General features: G+C 42.8%; 1 protein-coding gene across 1 annotated transcript; it reads left to right on the top strand.

Annotated features, from left to right (window-relative positions):
* The first annotated feature begins 927 nt into the window (after positions 1 to 927).
* On the top strand, positions 928 to 18,351 carry LOC139927044 (WD repeat-containing protein 26-like). Its single transcript, XM_071919022.2, has 14 exons — positions 928 to 1,519; positions 3,669 to 3,768; positions 5,423 to 5,479; positions 7,210 to 7,346; positions 9,203 to 9,300; positions 9,446 to 9,602; positions 10,597 to 10,735; positions 11,000 to 11,140; positions 11,631 to 11,750; positions 12,840 to 12,985; positions 13,298 to 13,376; positions 13,491 to 13,620; positions 14,539 to 14,733; positions 15,209 to 18,351. The coding sequence occupies exons 1-14, from the start codon at positions 1,215 to 1,217 to the stop codon at positions 15,232 to 15,234; spliced, it is 1,830 nt and encodes a 609-aa protein (XP_071775123.1). The 5' UTR covers positions 928 to 1,214; the 3' UTR covers positions 15,235 to 18,351.
* The last annotated feature ends 1,688 nt before the right edge of the window (positions 18,352 to 20,039 follow it).

The following is a 20,039-nucleotide window of genomic DNA, read 5'->3' as shown; positions in this document are numbered from 1 at the left end:
CAAAAATCTCCTTACAAACAAACAAACAAACAAACATGCAGAGGCTACAGACAGACAGACAGACAGACAGACTGGGGAAGGAACCACTGGCAGGTAGGCAATATTGGACGTGTTAATTTGTGGTGCAACAGCTAAAATTTCCGTCTGATTGGCAACTGAAATTGAGATGCAGGTGTGATAACTGAATGAATTATAAATACAATTGAAGACTATAAGATGCACTGGCCGCTGGTTATTTTATGACATATTGTATAAATAGTAGCAAAAATATCTCGATCAGCCTTCATCAGTGGGATTGGAGTTTCTAGTATGACAATTCACCAGGTTATCGTGACAATGCACGCCTATGAGTTCCATTGGTCAATAATTATTTTATAGGCCCTACAGTGAAAACACCTGAATGAGTTTGGCTTGATCAGCATGTGATCAGCTCATCAGTCTGGTGGTTTATTAAAAAACTTTGTAATGCGCTGCGCAGCTTTGCCCCAATAAATCTCTAAATGTCAGAAAGCATTATTTTACACGATTTATTAATGTATCGACAAGTTGATCAGAATGATAGGCATGACTACCTGTGGAACGTCAGTGCGAGGTAGCAAAAACTTGACATTTGGGGATAACGTCCAATTCCAAGTCTATTAAAGTCGAGTCTCTGGAGATATGGAAATGCATTTTTTAATGTTACATTTTATTGTTGCAAATTAATTATTATGCTAAATAAGTTCTCATGCGCCACCCATGGATTATAATTCTACCCGGAAGCATGGTAGTGTAGGAATTTCCGGTTACGTCAGCGCGTCAGGACTCCATTAGGGTTGCAGCTGTTTTGAGAGAAACAACAACAAAAACGGGGCAACTGACAGAGCGTCCACAGTGTCAGTTCGTTCTTAGCCAGACAACGAGGTCTCAATTCTGGGAGCTGAAACTTCCTTTCCCACCCGGAGCTTCGCCGGCTTCTAACCACGGCCGCTCTCGGTGAGGAAACTCTGGCCTCCGCTTCCTCCTCCTCCGACTCGGACACCGGCGGAGCGTCGCCGCCCCCGCGGAAGAAACACCGAGCCTCGGCGGCGGAGGGAGCAGGAGAGCCCGGGGCTTCAACAGTTGTAACGGGCCTTACCGGAGTTGTTCTAGGACTTGCTACTTCTTCTCCACACTCTCAAGCCACCTCTGCCATTCACTTTAACCGAAGTGTTGTCAACAATCTCAGCAACAACATGCAGGCAAACGGGGCAGGACAGGGACAGGAATCCTCAGAGCTTTCCTGCCTAAACAGCGCACAAAACGGGGAGTCATCTTCGGCTGGCGGAACGCACTCCAACGGGCTTCTGTCCAGTACAAACAACGGGAATAGTGTCGGTACCAGTAACGGGGCTTCAACCGGACCTGGTTCTGGGACTTCGGCCGTGTCCACAGCTTCAGGCTCTGAGGTTGGCTCATTGAAAAAGAAGAAACGTCTTTCGCAGGCGGAGGAAGATGTCATCCGATTAATAGGACAACATCTCCATGGACTTGGGCTAAAGTAAGTTTACTCGATGTGTCAGTCGAGGGAAAAGCTCCAAAAACATCTAAGCATGTGAAATATAATCTGAATTATGGGTGTTTTGTGTGAAACTGCGAAATTGCAGTTGATGAAAGCGCTATTACTGCGTTTGACAGACACAAACATGGGGGGATGGGGTGGTTAGCCTGTGAGTTCGGCAGTTGGAAGAAGAAGGGGTCCATCTTGCACAATAACACTGCTAGCTTGATGGCTAACACCACTAGCCTGCGCTGAAGTGTTGTATTCTGACATTAAACCTCCACATAAAAACAGTCCACCATTCGAGTGCTTACACATCCATCGTGGTCTGAAACAAGTTTTATTGGCCAGTAGTGGGATAATGTGTTAATTATAGATTTTTACACGGAATGAAGGCGCATTACATCATCTAGTAATCCAGAGAAAACAAGATTCGTAACGACTTATATGGTTTATAAAGCACATAAATCAGTCTGTCATGTGAACAGATGGATACGATTTAACTCGTTTATACAAGTGCACACGCTTGATTAGCGAGATTGTTGTCTACATTTTTTACATTTCAGAGGATATTGCGCAAAAAATGCGGAGGTAATAATAATATGCGGGTTGACAGGGTCGATTTCGTCCTGATGGTGGTTTTCTACATTTTCCAGCTCGGGTGCCTCGGCTAAAATAACGTCGTTTGCGAGACAGTGTCGGGGGAGCATAAATAGCTCGGCCACATTTTAATAACGAGCATGGTTATGAAAACTGTCCTGGTTATTTTAGTATGCTGAGTGCACCCGTTGCACGTTTTAAGCTGACATTTCCAGGAAGCCCTTTATCCATCAAATAAACACCATTTCAGTTCTGTCTCAGGAACGTGATAACTTTGTTTTTCGACGTTTGTGTCCTCTTTTTTTCTCTGTCACTATCAGTGTATGTCAGAGTAATGTCAACACTGTCAGTCACAAACAATGACGTTCAAATTTAGGACATGTATTTATTGAGACATGGCAGTCGATATTGTGGGCGACAGTTGGTCCTGAATTGAACAGAATGGGTTTCATGGCGGCTGAGGAATGCGCGTCCTACCAGCTGTTTTAGATGGAAACGCTGGGTTTGAATCTAATTATAGCATAGCGGGTTCTGCATGAAATGTATTCCTAGCCCTCTACTTTAAAAGTCACCGTGGTATCCTTATAATGCACTGATCGACAGCTAGACCTCCGCTGCTCTCTGGTACCCAGCTGAGGAAGTGTAGCTGCCATTACACGGCACTGTAAAAGACAGCCTACATCGCTATGTTTACAAAGAGGGGGGAGAATACATGGCATTGCCTGGTATCGAACAGACGCCCCTACGTTTCAGCTATGGAAATGCAAGTGAAAACGTTGTAGCACCCAGCAGGGTGACGCTGAAAACAGAGCTGCTGCGCCACTCCATTGATACCTGAGGATGATGTCATTATGCTGGAGGTGTCAGCACCCCCTTCCGCCTCCCCCACTTTCATTTCATTATCACAGACACCTCAGCAGACCCTTTTTTGTGGGGGTGGTTAAGGTTTATGGTTGACAGGTTGATGACAACTGCAGTGGAAGCTTAACCCATGTTAATCATCCCCCACTGTTCAAAAATGCTCTGATGACACAACTGTTCTGGGCTGGCTTTCCCCAGACAATCTTGGCAAAAAAATGTCTTTGTTCCATTGTAAGCCATTGAGGCTAATATTATCCTAGTGCTAAAATGCTTCTGTGAAACCAGGTGCGGATCTCCCATGCTCTTCCATTTGCTGTCCTTCTAGACATGGCATTAACTGACATGGTGTGCCATAGACTGATAGAGGATCCAGGGAGATTGAGGAATCTGCCCAGATAACGCCACTTAATGTAATAGTGTGATCGTTTATTTAGCATAATGTTGATTGTGCTCGCATTTGCTTGGTATTGATCTGGCTCTAATTGGTACTTTTTTTTTTATAGCTGTGATGTCATCATTGTAGTTAATGCTTATAAAGGTCATTGTTAAGCCTTCATCATATTTCAACACTTGAGTAATCTTCTTCTCCTCTCTCTCTCTCTCTCTCTCTCTCTCTCTCTCTCTCTCTCTCTCTCTCTCTCTCTCTCTCTCTCTCTCTCTCTCTCTCTCTCTCTCTCTCTCTCTGCAGTCAGACAGTGGACCTGCTGATGCAGGAATCCGGCTGCAGACTGGAACACCCCTCAGCCACCAAGTTCCGCAACCACGTCATGGAGGGGGAGTGGGACAAGGTTAGTCTCAGGTTACCATGGTTACATGACAGCAAGCATCTTGATAGATATGGAACTGGTATCCATTCCATGTTCCCTCCCATGTTCCCCAGTTCTTTGGCTGTAATATAAAGAGCTTGTTTGTTTGGTCAAGAAAGTAGCAGAAATAAATCTTTTCAGATCAATCTCAAGTGTCAACTCCTATAACTCAATGCAAATATTAAAATGGGGCTTCTGGTTAAACAACAGGTTGAAGGCAAGCTGCTAAGGCATAACATGTCCTTTAAATGGCCTACATGAGTGGTAAAGTATACAGATTATTATAGTTGCATATTGTATAAAGCTGATACACATTCCTGCAACTGGTAGCTGTGTTTGACATTTAAGTACTTTCTCGACCAACAGGTCTTACAGTGATATTTGACTTTGGTAGAACACTGACACTGTTTTGGTACACCTAGCTCTGTAGGATTTAGTTTATGAATAGTCATCCACAAATTTGCCACTTTTGGAGACCTGTGGCCAGCACTGATTACTAGCTTTCAGTTTGAAGACTTACTAACACATCTAGAAACAAAGGAAATCAGACCCAGGTTTTTTTTTCATTCAGTGGCCTGGGTCGTACTTTACAAGAAGATATTTTGTCTGCTTGCAATTATTAATATTGAGAGCTGGGGGAAAAGCCTGACTTTTGGTGGTGAGAAGCTAATGTATGGTTGGTGAACTGCTCCTGAACCTCTAAGGAGGAGTGTGTGCTAAAAAGTGAAACTGCTCCATCAAAGTAAAACATCACTTCAGAGGCAAGAATGAATCACATTGTGAGGCCTTTATGGGATCTCGGTTATGCCTACCAGGAAGTCTAGCAAATGATTTTCAGTCATGTTTGAAATGGAGCTACAAGGCACAGCCGTCATCATGTGCCTATTATATTATTAGATTATGATGTTTGCCTATGAAAGACGCCCAAAGCACAGTAAAGCATCATTACAAGATTGTGGGGGCTTCATTAAGCCCAGTAGCCCAAGTGGAATTTGAAAACATGAGGTTTATAGTAGCACATTGTTAGGGGTTGTTTGTGTAATTGGCTTATAAAATGACCACTCCCGGCTGTACTACACTGTTCTAGCTGCAAAATAACTGTCATTCCAACATTCTGGAGCTGAGGCTTGTAAAAGTGCACATCATATTAAAAATGGCCTCATAAATTTTCTGGAATCATGAGCCCTCATCAGAACCGCTTGGTGAGAAATTAACACCAGCCATGAGCCAAGTGCTGGTAAATTCTGAATGTTACGGGTAACTTTGTCTTCTCTACCAGCCATTTCGGCAGGTAACCCGCCATCATTTCGAGGTTCTTTACGATTCCAGAAGTCTACTTCAGGGGTAAAATAGTAAAAGTGGCAGGTGAAATTTGGAGCTTACCAACCACTAGGGCCTGTAGACAGAAAACCTATTTTTCAGCCCTCCAGAACTATAACCACAGCATATCGACATCAGTCTCATTGTTATAGTCTCTCACTAACTCATCTTGAGCGAGAAAGTGACCTAAAGATCTGTTATATTGCTGATGTGTTGTGATTAGTCCTTTTTTTCCTGTGCATGCATGGAAAGTGCTGAGCTAACCATTTCTCCCTCTGTCTCTCCCCTCTCTCGCCCTCTCTTTGTTTTGGTCCAGGCTGAGAATGATCTCAACGAGCTGAGAGCACTGATGCATTCTCCCAATGCTATTGTGGTAAGCTCTCTCCGCCCAAATCTGAACTGAGCTGAATGACAGCCAAACAGTGAGGAGGCACACCAGGAGGTTCTAGAATGGTGCCGTCAGAATGCAGGCTGTAGGTTCTAGTTCTAGAACACGTCCCTTGCTTTACAGCTGGGATTGGTGTCTACGCTGAAAGCTAAAGTGTCTTGGGTTAGGCCTCGGAAATTGTAGTGGCCAGAATGGATACCATGTTGGCTTTATGAGGGGATGCATGTACAGTTCAATGTTTTTAAGCATATGGCTGCTGTATGATTTTGCTTGCATCATTTTTTCTCACCGCCATACCTTTAAGGCTTGGATGTTCTTTTGGCTTATCCTTTGATCACTTTAGAAACTGGAAGTAATAGACTCAAAATAGGCCCACTGTTTTTGCTTTATCCTAATGTAGCGTATATAGAGCAAACTATATAGTTTGTAAGTAACTGTACAGTTACATTAGATTTTGGGGAGGATGTGATGATCAGTGCTTTTACAAAGCCCTGTCTGAAGTCAAGGACATATTTTCCATACAGCTGTTCCTGTGAGATTATTGTCTGATAAGAGGGATATCCCTCCCAAAGGGCCTGGCATGTGCAGATGTCATCTAAAGAACACTCCCTAGTACTGCAGCTTGGCTAAACCATGCTAATTAGCCCCAGCTAGCTCACTCATTAGCAGACAAGATGGGCTCCAGAAAATGGTCCCCTGTGTTTCAGTGAAGTGCCTGCAGCTATTGTGTTGATACACTGATAAGCTGCGAATACTGGTTTGGTTATTGAGAGACAGGTTGTTGGTTTGAGAGACTGGCTGTTGGTTTTCTTGGAGCTCTGAAAACTGGGGAGCCATTTTGGGTCTTGAGTGGTAGCAGGTTAGTGTTGTCATTGTCAACACCATTTTCACTGCAGATGTAGTAGGCAATGACTAACACTACAGGCCTAGTTATTTAGGAGATGTGTGACGGTGTGTTTTTGCGCTCTGTGTATTTGTATGATTTTTGTGCGTGGGCGTTTTCTTGCATTTGTGTGTATTGACTGTACCCATCGTCAGGGCTGTGGCTCATACTGCATACTAGAGATAAGATAGAGTCCCTTTTAACACCACAAATGTCAGCACTGACCAGCAGCAGTGACTGGTTAATACTCTTCTCATTGGTCTTCAGTATGATGAAGGAAGTGGCCTGTTAGTGTTGACACTACCAGATCTGTTGGCTCCATCTATAAATATGTTCTGATAATGAGAACGGTGTACATGCGGCCTTGGACATTGTCACATTTTTGTGTACTGTACACACAGTACCGCCATCTGGATTTTTAATAAGGTGAACTGCTAGTAATGCACATACTGTATACTATACAAATCTGCACGTTCTGCACATATGCTATCTACATCTGTGAATTTAATATTTTTGATAAGGTGAATAATAACACACGCAATTTACAATGCACATTTGCACCCTAGACATTTTCTGTATATATGTATGGCCTTCTGTAGTCTATTTGAGACTGGTTTATTTGAGTTTGTGTGCTTCTGTGGTCTTACCTTTTTGAACTTGTTGTTCGTCATTCCTTTTCTTTCATCCTCTCCTTATTTCCCACACCCTCACTTCATCCTAACTATTCCTTCTGTTTCTCCTATTTCTTTCCTTCTGTCTTGCATTTTCTCTTTTTTCCTTTAATATTCTTTTTTCTCTTTCTCTCTGTCTTTTTCTCTCCTGTCATCCATAGCGTATGAAGTTCCTGCTGCTGCAGCAGAAGTACCTAGAGTATCTGGAGGATGGTAAAGTCCTGGAGGCGCTGCAGGTGCTCCGGGGAGAGCTGACGCCGCTCAAGTACAACACAGACCGCATCCACGTACTCAGCGGGTACTGTCACATGCCTAATATTTCATTTGTCAATCATCTGTATCTACACAAATGCACACATAAAAACAGCCAACATCTCACTGCTGTCTCATCTAGCTTACAGATATCTGTCTCATTATCATATATCACTCAGTAAAAGCATCTAATATTTTTTCAATACATACTGATATCAGTTCATCAGTTTAATTATCATACATCAACTATGAAGGTATTATTGTAGCAAAACACCTGACAACTTGCATGTTGGAGTTTACACTCAGAAAATATTCACACCATCACCATTTGTGATGCACAAGACTGCATCTGAGAGGTGGCAAGAGCAGATTTGAGAAGTTGTAATCATGGAGTGCTTGTACTCGAAAAATATATTTAACAAAAAACTAATTTGAGCAAATATCATATTACAAGTTTGCAGCTTTGTAGATCTTTTCTGTGAATTCAAATTTAGAACACAGGTGTCAATATTTTCTGTGAGTGTAAATTCCAACATTCAAGTTCTGTTTTGCTACAATAATACCCTAATAATCCTTAATGACACTCACTCTGGTGTCAGCTTCCATTTGTCAGGCATTGACCTGTTGATACCACCAAAGCAAGTCTCATCCATGTATTTGTCAGTTGGTCACTTAGATCAGGGGTGGGCCACCATTACTTGGTGTTACCATGCACTTTTTCCTTGAAAAAGCTAGGTAGATCTACCTAAGCAAGCGGATTCAGGGAAAGCCTAAGGACTATTCATAATCAGAATTATACAAGTATGGATGAATTCACTCATTCATATTGATATTAAAGAATATATTTTTGCAACTTGAGAAGAGAAATGTTACATTAATATGATTCAGAAGTCATTCAAATAGCTAGTGACAGTATTTTCACCTGATTTTGTTACCATCTGCTGAGTGCATCAATATGGTTGTTGATTGTTTTCACAATGCCCTAAAAATCAAATGATCTAGATGGCTTGGATCAGTAGACTTTGATGATCTGTAGCCTGTTATTAATTAGGTTCTCCTCTGTAGTGTATTCTCTTTTCAGTTTGTTCTGCTGACATGTGTGCATCTTTCACTAGCTATGGGATCATCCAACCAATGATCTAATCAATGCACAATCCCTATGCTCTCAGCAAATAAGCCAACATATTACTCAAATCTATTATCTTATCAATTAGTGGGAAGTGATCAGCCAACACTACCTACCAGTCTATCTGTCTTATCAGGCTATCACTCCATTGACAGAATTGTCTATTGATCTGTTGTCTGTCTTTGGTCAATCAATCAGCTATATCTATCCAGATGTGTCCCTGTACTGTCAACAAGCCCATTACTCAAACAGTAGAGACCTGTATTTCAGTTGGTCATTCTATCTTCTAGAGTAGTGTTTTTAATCTGTCTGTAATTTGACTTAAATACTGCATGTTTCTAGCTTCGGCAGACATTTGTTCCTCCATGCAAATCTAGAGTAAGCTGTGCAGCATCATAGAAAAAGCATGTGATGTTTGTTTTACAGGGAATCTTCACCATCATATTGACGTTACTGTTGTAATTAATTCTCTCCACAAGAATGACCACAATCGAAATTGTGCGATGTAGAGACTTGCATTTTCCTGCTCCTGCTTACCTCTTGCTGGGGACCCGTTTATATCAACGCGTATTACTGTATTTTCTTATTGTGATCAATTTACTGTGTATATTATGGCGTGGTTTTCGCAAATGTATTTTAGTGCAATGATATGTTTGTCCCGTTTTAAATCAGTTAGAAAAATGATATTGTACTCTTGACATACTTTTAGATACCCCAGCCCAGATCCCCTCAGAGTTGCTGTTTTGCCGGAGCTGTGTGGTTGTGTCTTCCTGCAGGTACCTGATGTGTAGCCATGCTGAGGATCTGAGAGCCAAGGCAGAGTGGGAGGGCAAGGGCACAGCCTCACGCTGCCGACTGCTGGATAAATTACAGAGTGAGGAGACACATGAGCACACTGACTCATTAGAGCACATATTGCCTGACTTCAGCTGATTAAGCTAACACACACACATTAAATACTTGGTGCACATATAATCTATATGCAAGGTAAATCTCATCTCTTTTTCCTCTCCCCACAGCGTACCTGCCTCCTTCTGTGATGCTGCCCCCGCGGCGGCTGCAGACCCTGCTGCGGCAAGCAGTGGAGCTGCAGAGGGACCGCTGCCTCTACCATAACACCAAGCTGGACAGTAGCCTGGACTCTGTCTCCCTGCTCCTCGATCATGTCTGCAGCCGGTCAGTACCACACAGCTAGCATGCTGCTTTTACAGTCAAGACTTCAACGCTAGATTAGCATACCGCCACATCGGATATGGATGTGATCAGTTAGCCTCCTGTCATAACACTATAACGCTGAGGCGCATGCACTGAAAGCGGTTCAGTAGGTCAGTGTTTCCTAACCCAGTCCTCAAGTGCTCCCTGTCCTGTAGATTTTTGTTCCAGCTCTACTCTTGCACACCAGATCCAATTAAGGGCTACACACTTTCATGCTAGCCCTGTGCAGTTAGAGCTGTTTCTGCTGCTCAACCAATCCGCATTAAGCCCTTAATTGGATCAGGTGTAATCAAGAGTAAAGATGGAACAAAAACCTATAGGACAGGAGCACTTGAGAACTGGGTTGGGAAACACTGGCTTAGGTAAATGCCAAATGTTGTCTGTTGCAAATTTTCTCTATGCTTCCCATCTTGCTATTTTAGTTTTAACCTTTTGAGTTTTCTCCCTCCTATCTTTTCCTTGAAATGTCTTTTTGAATTTTTTTGGATTCCAGCAAGTTAATGAGATACAGACAATTAGAGCTGCAACGATAAATCGATTAATTAGTTGTCAACTATTAAATTAATTGCCAACTATTTTGATAATCGATTAATCGGTTTGAGTAATTTTTTAAGAAAAAAAAGTCAAAATTCTCTGATTCCAGCTTCTTAAATGTGAATATTTTCTGGTTTCTTTACTCCTCTATGACAGTAAAGTGAATATCTTTGGGTTGTGGACAAAACAAGACATTTGAGGACGTCATCTTGGGCTTTGGGAAACACTGATTGACATTTTTCACCATTTTCTGACATTTTATAGACCAAACAACTAATCGATTAATCGAGAAAATAATCGACAGATTAATCGACAATGAAAATAATCGTTAGTTGCAGCCCTACAGACAATAATAACAAGATGTACCACCGCTGACTTGCACAATAAAAATTTTAACCTTTGACCTTTCCCCCTGCCACAGGAAACAATTTCCCTGTTACACCCAGCAGATCTTGACGGAACACTGTAACGAGGTGTGGTTCTGCAAATTCTCCAATGATGGCACCAAACTGGCCACTGGCTCCAAAGACACAACTGTCATAATTTGGCAAGTGGACCCGGTGAGTGTGAGAGATGCATATACAAACGAGCACTCCCTCTTGTTTATAATTTATTCCAAATAAATTGCTTTGTAGGCATGTTCTGGTGAATCCCTGTTAAGTGTCCTACACGTACCTTTGGGGATAGATCTATATTTGCATTTTTCATATTTATCTTTCACTCATATACTTTCTTTGAATGTGTGTGTGTGTGCATGCATATGCATGTGACTGCCCTTATGTGCATATGTGTTTATGCATACATATATGTGTGTGTGTGTATAGGAAAGCCACCAGCTGAAGCTGCTGCGGACCCTGGAGGGTCATGCCTACGGAGTCTCCTACTTAGCCTGGAGCCCCGATGACACCTACCTGATCGCCTGCGGACCTGACGACTGCTCCGAGCTCTGGCTCTGGAATGTCCAGGTAACACACACAAACAGAGGTTATCTAAATAGTTTTCAGACCCCCCTGTATCCTAGTTTTACATAATCTTAATTTTGTGATATCTTTTCAGTAACAGTGTTTGTATATGCCAGCCCCTGTTTTCCCTGTGTATCATTCTGTACATGGTAATGTGCACTGGCCAGATAGAGAAGCATAGGATGTGGCCAAGAACTTGAGCTGTTCAATTCAAATTCAGTAAACAAGTGGCTGCTTGAAAGAAAACAGGCGAGAATTTGTATGCCTTGAGCCTCCCATAGATTTTCTGTAGGCTGTGTACTCAATGACCTCTCCTCCTGTCTCACCCCTCCCCCTTCCCTCCTGGCCCACCCACCCCTTTCCCCTCCCCTTCTCTGTCATTTACCCCTCCCCCTCTCTTACTTCATTTTTCGTCTCGCTTGTCTCCTCTTCCCCCATCTCTCTCCTCTTCTTCTTTTCTCCCACTGACTCTGCCTATCCCCTGGCCGACCAGACGGGGGAGCTGCGGACTAAAATGTCCCAGTCCCACGAGGACAGTCTGACCAGCGTGGCCTGGAACCCCGATGGCAAGCGCTTCGTGACTGGGGGACAGAGGGGACAGTTCTACCAGTGTGTAAGTGGATGTACAGTATTGTTTATATGTGATGTGTTTCTACCAGTAAGTGCCTCCAATATGTCTTTGTCCTTTTTGTGTGTCTCTGTCAGTATTATGCACCACTTCTTTGTTCAATCAGTGCTGAATGGTGTGTGTTCAAGGCGGAGGAGGGCAAGGAGGGGGGTGGGTGTGGTGTTGTGGATAGGAAAGGTGAAGATGTGTGAGTCATGGTATATGTAGAAGAGCTGTTAAACCTCCAGTGATGTTGTTGTGACTTAAGCAGACAGCTTATAGGCTAGATAACTGGATCCTCCCATGTATTGATTTGCCAGCCATGAACCTGCTGAACCCATAAGGATGTGTTGTTTACCATACCTCACTGTCAGGATGGTGTGTGTGTGCTCTGCATGCGCATGTCTCTGTGTCCTTGACTGTGTACATTTGTATGCAATAAAGCGTGCTGCTAGGAATGGAAATTTTGACTTACTTCATGGATATTTAAACAAGGGCTATGAAACCATTGAAGTGGCTTGCATAAAAGTAGAAATGCCAAAACATACAGATTTCTCTTAGGTGTTAGTACAACTCTAATGTGATCTCTGTCTGCCTTTCTATCATGTCTGAATGAATGTTATCTTTTTTTGTTTTTTTGTTTTGTCCTTACAATATTGTAGAGTCACTTTTTGCCACAGCTGGAATCATTTATGATTCTGCTGCTATGCCTTCTGATTATAATTTGACTACAAACCAGACAATTCTGAAATGCAGACATGTTTGCCTGTTAGCCTTGTATCAAATCAGAGAATGGTGAGACAGGTACAATTATGCAGAAGAGCTGAAAACATAGGGTGTTGATAGGTAAATTCATGATTTTTTTTTTGTTTTTCCCGTTTGGACTTCTGTCCTCCCCAACTTCTGTTCTGTTGTTTAAATGTCTGATCACTCCAATGTGTTTGTTTCTGAGCAGAGAGAGAGATGCTATGCTATAAGAGCTTGAGAGAAATTGCCATACCGTGCTCTGTACATGTTGTCAATCACCTGTCAAGAACGAGAGATCAGGGATCTCTAGTGAGCCCAGGACCTCATCCCCTCTGTCTGTGTTGTCAGGACCTGGACGGTAACTTGTTGGACTCCTGGGAGGGCGTGAGAGTGCAGTGCCTGTGGTGCCTGAGCGATGGCAGGACAGTGCTGGCCTCGGACACCCACCAACGTATCCGGGGTTACAACTTCGAGGACCTTACGGACAGAAACATGTGCGTGTCAGCCCTCCTACCACCTGCAACTGTCTTTTATCGTGTAGTGCACCGCAAGTGTTTTTAGAAAATATGCTTATATAAATAAAGGTTAAATGATTGATTTAAAATGTTGAACATTCCAGCATTTTGCCTTTTAACGAGCCATAAGAGCATAGCTTTATGACTGTAGCTATCGTATTGCTGATACATAGGTGCCACATCCTCAAGATACCATTTTCCATATAAAATGTCTTTATATATTTGCATTATCAACTAGTTAATTAATAACTACATGCCTGACTGCTGGTGTTTTGTTGTTGTCTTTTACAGAGTTCAGGAGGACCACCCTATCATGTCTTTCACTGTTTCAAAGAACGGAAGATTAGCTTTGTTAAATGTAGCAACTCAGGTGAGCCTTTTGATCATTCCAGCTTTCCTCAGTGTTCGTGAGCAATATTAGTGTATTTGCCACATTGAAAAGTACCATATATTCAAAAATTTCCCTTCACCCCCCCCCCTGTAGGGAGTGCACCTGTGGGACCTGCAGGACCGGGTGCTGGTGAGGAAGTACCAAGGAGTGACCCAGGGCTTCTACACCATCCACTCCTGCTTTGGAGGACACAACGAAGACTTCATTGCCAGCGGCAGCGAAGGTACAGACAGAGAGCTTAGAGATGCAGTTTATAACCTTTGTAAAGAGGGTGAGTACAGGGTACATTATTAAAAATAATGATACCCTAATTGAGGCAGTAGTTCGTTTTAATACACTGTGGTAACCAGACTGCCTGTCCTCATTTATGCTCACAGTAGCCTCATCTCATTCCTGGAACATTCTGGGAGTTAGAGCCAACAGAAGGTCAGCCATTTTAGATCTTCTCTCAGTGTGGTGTAGTATCATGTGGTTTTATAGTGAAACATGGGTCATCTGTTTCTGACTGCATACTGCACAGGATCCGGGCAAAATGATATTGACTCCAGTGTATGGATTTAAAGGGAAGATCCACTCTACCACAGAATCAAACATATTATTCCTATGTCCTTCCGTGTTCATTTTACATTTTGTGAACTCATAGCTAGACGCAGGAGAACCAAGACAAATCCAAAAGATTCCCAGTAGGTAATGAATGGGAGACAGTAACCAGGGTGATTTTTTTTTTAAGCTTTTTCTGCTTTGTAAATGTTAGCACTGTAATTAAATGAACCTCATTTGGATATAATAGCTCAAAAACTCCATAAAGTCTTAATGAAACATGATTAAAAAATTGATGGTGGGTTAGCTTTGAGTTTTGACTTAATGAAATCAGAATTCAAGTCAATCGTTCAGTTCATCTGTTTACTGGGTAAACTTTTGTCTCGAGGTAGATTTCTGCACCAAGATCAGGCTGGTCATAAATCTTGCGTTGGGAGCAATTGTTTATTTTGTGACTCGCTTGTTAAAAATTTTGAACATCTTTCCCATCCACGTTCCTGCTCTAATCCAAAACACCCATCCATCCGCTCTCAACCATCTTTCCTCCCCTCCATCTCTCTTTACCTCTTTCCGTTCTGTTGCCCTCGTTCTTTCTCCACAGACCACAAGGTGTACATCTGGCACCGGCGCAGTGAGCTGCCCATTGCTGAGCTAACAGGCCACACACGCACCGTCAACTGTGTGAGCTGGAACCCGGCCATCCCAGGACTCATGGCTTCCGCCTCAGACGACGGTACAGTGCGTGTCTGGGGGCCCGCGCCCTTCCTTGACTCGCAAGAGGCGGACGTACTCAATGGTAACTATCCTAGTCACACTAGCAGTTATAGCAGTGGGAGATTGATGTGCTATTTGTGAAATTTACGTTAGCATCTTTTTACGAGGGTACCAGCTAGCATCGTTAGCTCGGCAGTTTCAGCTATTTGCAGTACTTCACAAATTGCGTGACCATAAGCCATAGAAACCTATTAAAACGTTTTGCAACCTGTTGATCTGTGCCACAGTGGACCCTCGTGCATTTGACCACCATCTTTAGTTTTTCATTTGTGGTGTGAAATTTTTCTTTAGCTGGTTGAAACCTTTCCTTTCCTGTTTCCTCAATTTTTAAACCTCAAAGCTATTGATGCAGCTTTGTGTTAGCCATTTAACATGTTCAGTTTAGTGAGGTAGTACAGAGCTGCTTGGTAAAAATGTACTGTTGTATTATACCTGTAATTACAAGGTGTTACAGGCAGCTTATCTCCATATTTACTTAATCCCATTTTCCTCCTCAGAGAACTGCAGTAACATGGACAGTTGATGGTGACTGATGGAGCAGAAGACATCTTCTCTCTTTAACAACAAATCCAACAAACCCACAATGAAAACAAAATCCAAACGGGCAAACAAAACCTAACACCAACCTGAAGAAAAACAACAAATAAACGAAAGCCACCAAGACAAAACAGAAAACAAAAGTGAGAAAAAATTGTCTCCTGACTGACCTAGACAAAACTGTGGAGGTGACGATGGACACTTCGCAAATTCAGGTCCTCGTCCAAAACCTGATCTTGACCCAGAGACCTGGAAAACCAGTCACCCCCCGGCGGGATACGACCCCTATCCACTGGTGAGCTGTGACGGCTGTTGTCCTCCTCCGACCGGCCCTTCTTCCCCCATCTCGCTGCATGGCCACAGCCGTGCCAGGGCCTCCCAAAGTTTCCCGGGAAACACACCTCCACCTTGGGCTTGGAGCCCCACGTCAAGCCCCCCGCGATCCCTCCAGACAGACACTGCAGACCAGCCGTCTACTCATTGGACTAAGTCTGTCTGCCTGTTTGTCCATCACGTACCTGTATATGTGTCCCTGGAGACGGGTGGGGTGTTGTTGGGGGAGGATGGTGCATAGGGGGATATAGCAACTCTTCTGTATGTATGTTTTTCTTCTTCCTCTCTTTCTTGCTATATTCTTCGCACTCGAGTCGTTGGACAAAGGCTGAAAATCCACCGTAAAACACTGACCGACCAACTGACAGAGAACACAAAAAAAAGGCTATGCTAAATGTTTGAATTTTTTTATGATAGTCATAGCATTATTCTCATTTAAGAGGTGAATCTTAGCTCGAGTAGTGCCCGTGGAAAGCTTTAGCGTGAAGGATCCACTTTCTGTTTCTCTAAATTAGGAAAAAAAAACTTTTTATCCCTTAATTTAACTTCTAACAAGGACAGTCGCTGTAATGTTCCTAACTGACAGCCCCCAACCCCTCTGTTGAGCTAGCTACCGCACAATTCCATTACATCTGCCTAAGAGGAGACAGAGGGATTCATAGGTCACATGTCAACAGTGAGGGGTCAGTCATTTTTGGTGAGGTGGGGTTTCCACTGCAGGGCCATATACTATGATCTCTCTCAAAGGACATGCTTTCAGATGTAAAGGAGTATAAAGTGCAGCTTACATTGCACACTGATGACTGCTGTCCCTCCTCTGTGTGTGTGTATGTGTGTGTGTGTGTGTGTGTGTGTGTGTGCGCGTGCGTGTGAGATTCTGCATGCACACACTTGTGTGGGTGATGAGGTGTGTGTGTGTCATTATGCATGCACACATTTGTGTGTGAGTTGACGTTTGTGGGTGCGGGTTTATTTGCGCGCGTGTTTTGTATGTGTGTGTTCTATTCACACCAGCAGAAGATTCTTGCTCCCCCCCCCCATGCCCCCCGATCCCACAGTGAAATTGTAAAGAGGATTTTAAACCCATTCTAAGTTATCCAAAGCCCCATAGCGACCTCTATCTGTGGAACAGAGAATACTTGAGAGCCATTTTGTAAAAAAAAAAAAAAAAATCTTTTTTTTTAATCTGGGGCTTTAATTTTACATTTGAATTTTTTTTTTTTTTATATTTCTCCTTACCACATGGCATTCAAATGGCACTGAGTTATTGGCAATTTTTGTGGGGGAAAAGGAAATTTAAAAAAGCAAAATTGAGTGGCGCACGTTTCAAAAAGCTGTAAACTGTTGTGTTATGAGCAAAGGGTCATTTCATATGAGAAGTTAATGATTGTAATTATTGGAGGAGGGTTTAGCACGTCCCTAGAGGGAAGAGGCACCAATAACCAGAACCACACTCTGAGCCCACAGTGTTAGGGAATGTTTTTGCAATCCTCAAACACACACAAACTGCCTTCCTCTTCATACACTTGCACACACGCCCTCAGTATGTATGACACCCCCCACTGCACTTTGAGTGGTGTTTTTGCTCTCTTGCACCTACTACAATGGCCTGATTCCATTAGGTTCTCATAGCCATCTAGACCTTATGGTTGCCACCTTTGCCACTCTTGGCGGCTCAAAAGGTTGTATTGGCAAAGACTTAAACCTAAGAGGAGTTTCCTAAAGGAATTGAGCCCTCACTATGCCTCCATGCACCCCTACGCAGTGACTGAGTATCTTGTACACGATACGTCATGAAACTCAACCTCACGCATACAAGGCATAGCAGCCTCGTCTTGAGGGTACCACTCTTGGAGCTTAGAGAGATTTCTGCACAACACCCCCTTGCTCTCCAGCCAAGTTGTTCAGTGGTCAGTGCACCATTCAAAGCTTTCTTCCTCCCTTTTTCAGGGTATGTAATGACTATTTGCTACAGACTGATAAAAATGTTTAAAAACAATGCTTTTCTGTCTGTTTTTATTGAATTTTTTGTTACTTAAATTTTTTGTTCACATTATATCATTTTTGGTTGACCTCTATCCCTGTATGATCATATTAAAATATAACCAGACATTTGGAGTCCTCATTTTATTTTAATCTTTATAATCCCTCTTCTCATTTGTTTTTCTGTTTTGTTTTGTTTCTTTTTTGTTTTTTCAGTTGAGTTTTCAATATATCTACCACTACTATTACAAGTGAATATGCACAGTAACACCCATGCCAATATGAGTGGGATGAGTCTTTGGGAAGTGTGTTACCTACAATCAATCAGGTTTGAACTATCCACCCCTCGCCTTTAAAGAGAGTTACCTTCATGTGAAAATCTACTTATCGCATGTCTGTGTAATTGACCGAAATCTCTCTTTTGATGTGCCATTGCTGATTGGCAGTTGCCAGTTCTCTACCCCTTATCAAAACCAAAAACACTTGAGGCACACAGTGGTGTTTTCTGTAGGTGTTGTGTGTGTGTGTGTGTCATGGTCTGATATTCACACTCTGGAATCCTCTATATCAACTCCTGGACCGTAGAATGGACTTAAACCTCCTCTTCCACACCCTACATCATTTCAGAAGACTTGAGGCAAATCATAAACGCAAAGAACCCAAAAAAGCTTTTCAGTAAAGCTTCTCATTCACCTGCTGGTGGCATATGCTATGTCTGTATGCAATTTGGTGTCTACTCTGTTCTTTTGTCTTGAGTTTACCAAGGGAGTTGTTTCTGATTTAACAATATGTCTTATTTCTCTCTCAGAGGTGATGGTGGTGGTGGGGCGGGACGGGGTGGGGGAGTACTAAGGGCTTACTGTAGCATCTCTAAGAGTTCCTCGGGCTGGGGCGGGTAGGGGTGATGTGTGGGTTTGCGTTCAATGTGTTATTTACAAAAGTGATTGTACTGTTTTGTATTGTTGTGTAGGAGAAGTGTTATGTATGCATATTTTCAATAAAGCATTCAGGGTTTTGAAAAAAAAAAAAAATTATGTATGGCCCATGGAAGTTTCAAGGGGCAGGAGACTGTGGAGGCCCCTATAGCCAGATCTGGGATCAGCTTACCCACCTCTCCCACCCCTAATCATTGAGAGGGGGGCAGAGCTAGACTGACCCCGCATCAATGCTTTGGGCAGAGCATGTCTCAAGGGGACTTTGTTGGAAAACGTTTGAATTTCTGTCAAAAAAAATACTTTGTATTCAATCACACAGTTATTTGTTCTAAAATGTCTTGAAAGCAATGTGTGGGGCCTGACCGTCCGGCAGTAGGTATCATCAATGCCAAAACTAGGGGTAATAAGAACAATTGCCAATAAAGTGTCATTATTTTAACTAAGCCTTGTTGTTGGCCATAGATTTCTATACAAACTTTACTATTTACACAAGTATAGTAGACCTAAGTGTAGGTCAGGTTATAGTTATGAGATTATCTGCAACATCCGACTCACTGCGCCACCTTGCGGTACTTCTAAGTTCATTCATTGTTAGAGAAAGACAATTATTTTCACAGCATTCTTAGTAATAGTTATGTTGTGGTACTTTTTGATAACCGAAGGAAATTTCTCTTTTCCTTTCCACAAAAAGGTCATAGCATGTCTTGCTCAAGGACACAGGGCGGGTGCTTGCCAACACGGCTTGAGCCCGTGGTTGAAGGTCGGTCTCTCTCTCGGCCACCCTACCGCCCCACAGTATGGGTCATGTAATGAAGAAAACGTCCTCCTTTGAGACTGAGCTTCAACGTGTTGCTTCTGCAGTCCTCTGATCTCTCAAATCAGCTATGGACGGGATGCAAGATATTTTACATAATTTGGCACCATCCAGGCTATAGGAAATTGATACAGATTATTGCAGGAGTGGCAAAGTGGTCAATAAATTCTAGGTTCAATCCCCGCGACAGCACATGCTTGTGCCCATCAACAGCCACGTGTTCAGTGGAAGTGCCCTTGAGCAAGACACCCATAGACATGCTCATTATTCATAGTATTCTGGTACATCACCACACGGCCATCTTGGTAGGCAAATAACAGGTGATTAAAATAAATTAACAGGTCATAATTAAATGACAGCCACAGTCAATGAGCTGTGTATATGGTAAAGCACCATATTGGTAGGAAATGCATGAGACATCATGGGAATAAGTCTCTGAGGAGGAGAGCATCATCTAAATGCCTAAAATTGTGATGCATTGCCGTCTATCATAATGTCTGTCATCAATTAGGGAGGCGCATTGTGCCCAGTTTTTTGACACTGATATTTTCAGAACATATGAATCCAAAGGTCGTAATTAAAACAACATCACAGCTATTAAATCCAAATAGAAATCTGTTTGTTTTGCTCCGGGAGAAGAGGAGGGGCGTCTGCTGGTGACGTCAACACCAACCCGCCCCCATATTTCTCTCCGGCTCACCGTCTAGTCCAGTGTGTCTAGAGCCG

The sequence above is a fragment of the Centroberyx gerrardi genome, chromosome 18 (genome assembly GCF_048128805.1).
Source record: "Centroberyx gerrardi isolate f3 chromosome 18, fCenGer3.hap1.cur.20231027, whole genome shotgun sequence".
NCBI classification, from domain to species: domain Eukaryota; kingdom Metazoa; phylum Chordata; class Actinopteri; order Beryciformes; family Berycidae; genus Centroberyx; species Centroberyx gerrardi.
This window is presented reverse-complemented; position numbering and strand designations above follow the sequence as displayed.

Coding starts and splice junctions, on each gene's coding strand:
- LOC139927044 (XM_071919022.2), top strand. CDS start 1,215: ATGCAGGCAAACGGGGCAGGACAGGGACAGGAATCCTCAGAGCTTTCC. Junction 3,769..5,422: donor TGGAGGGGGAGTGGGACAAG/GTTAGTCTCAGG, acceptor GTTTTGGTCCAG/GCTGAGAATGATCTCAACGA. Junction 13,621..14,538: donor CATTGCCAGCGGCAGCGAAG/GTACAGACAGAG, acceptor CTTTCTCCACAG/ACCACAAGGTGTACATCTGG.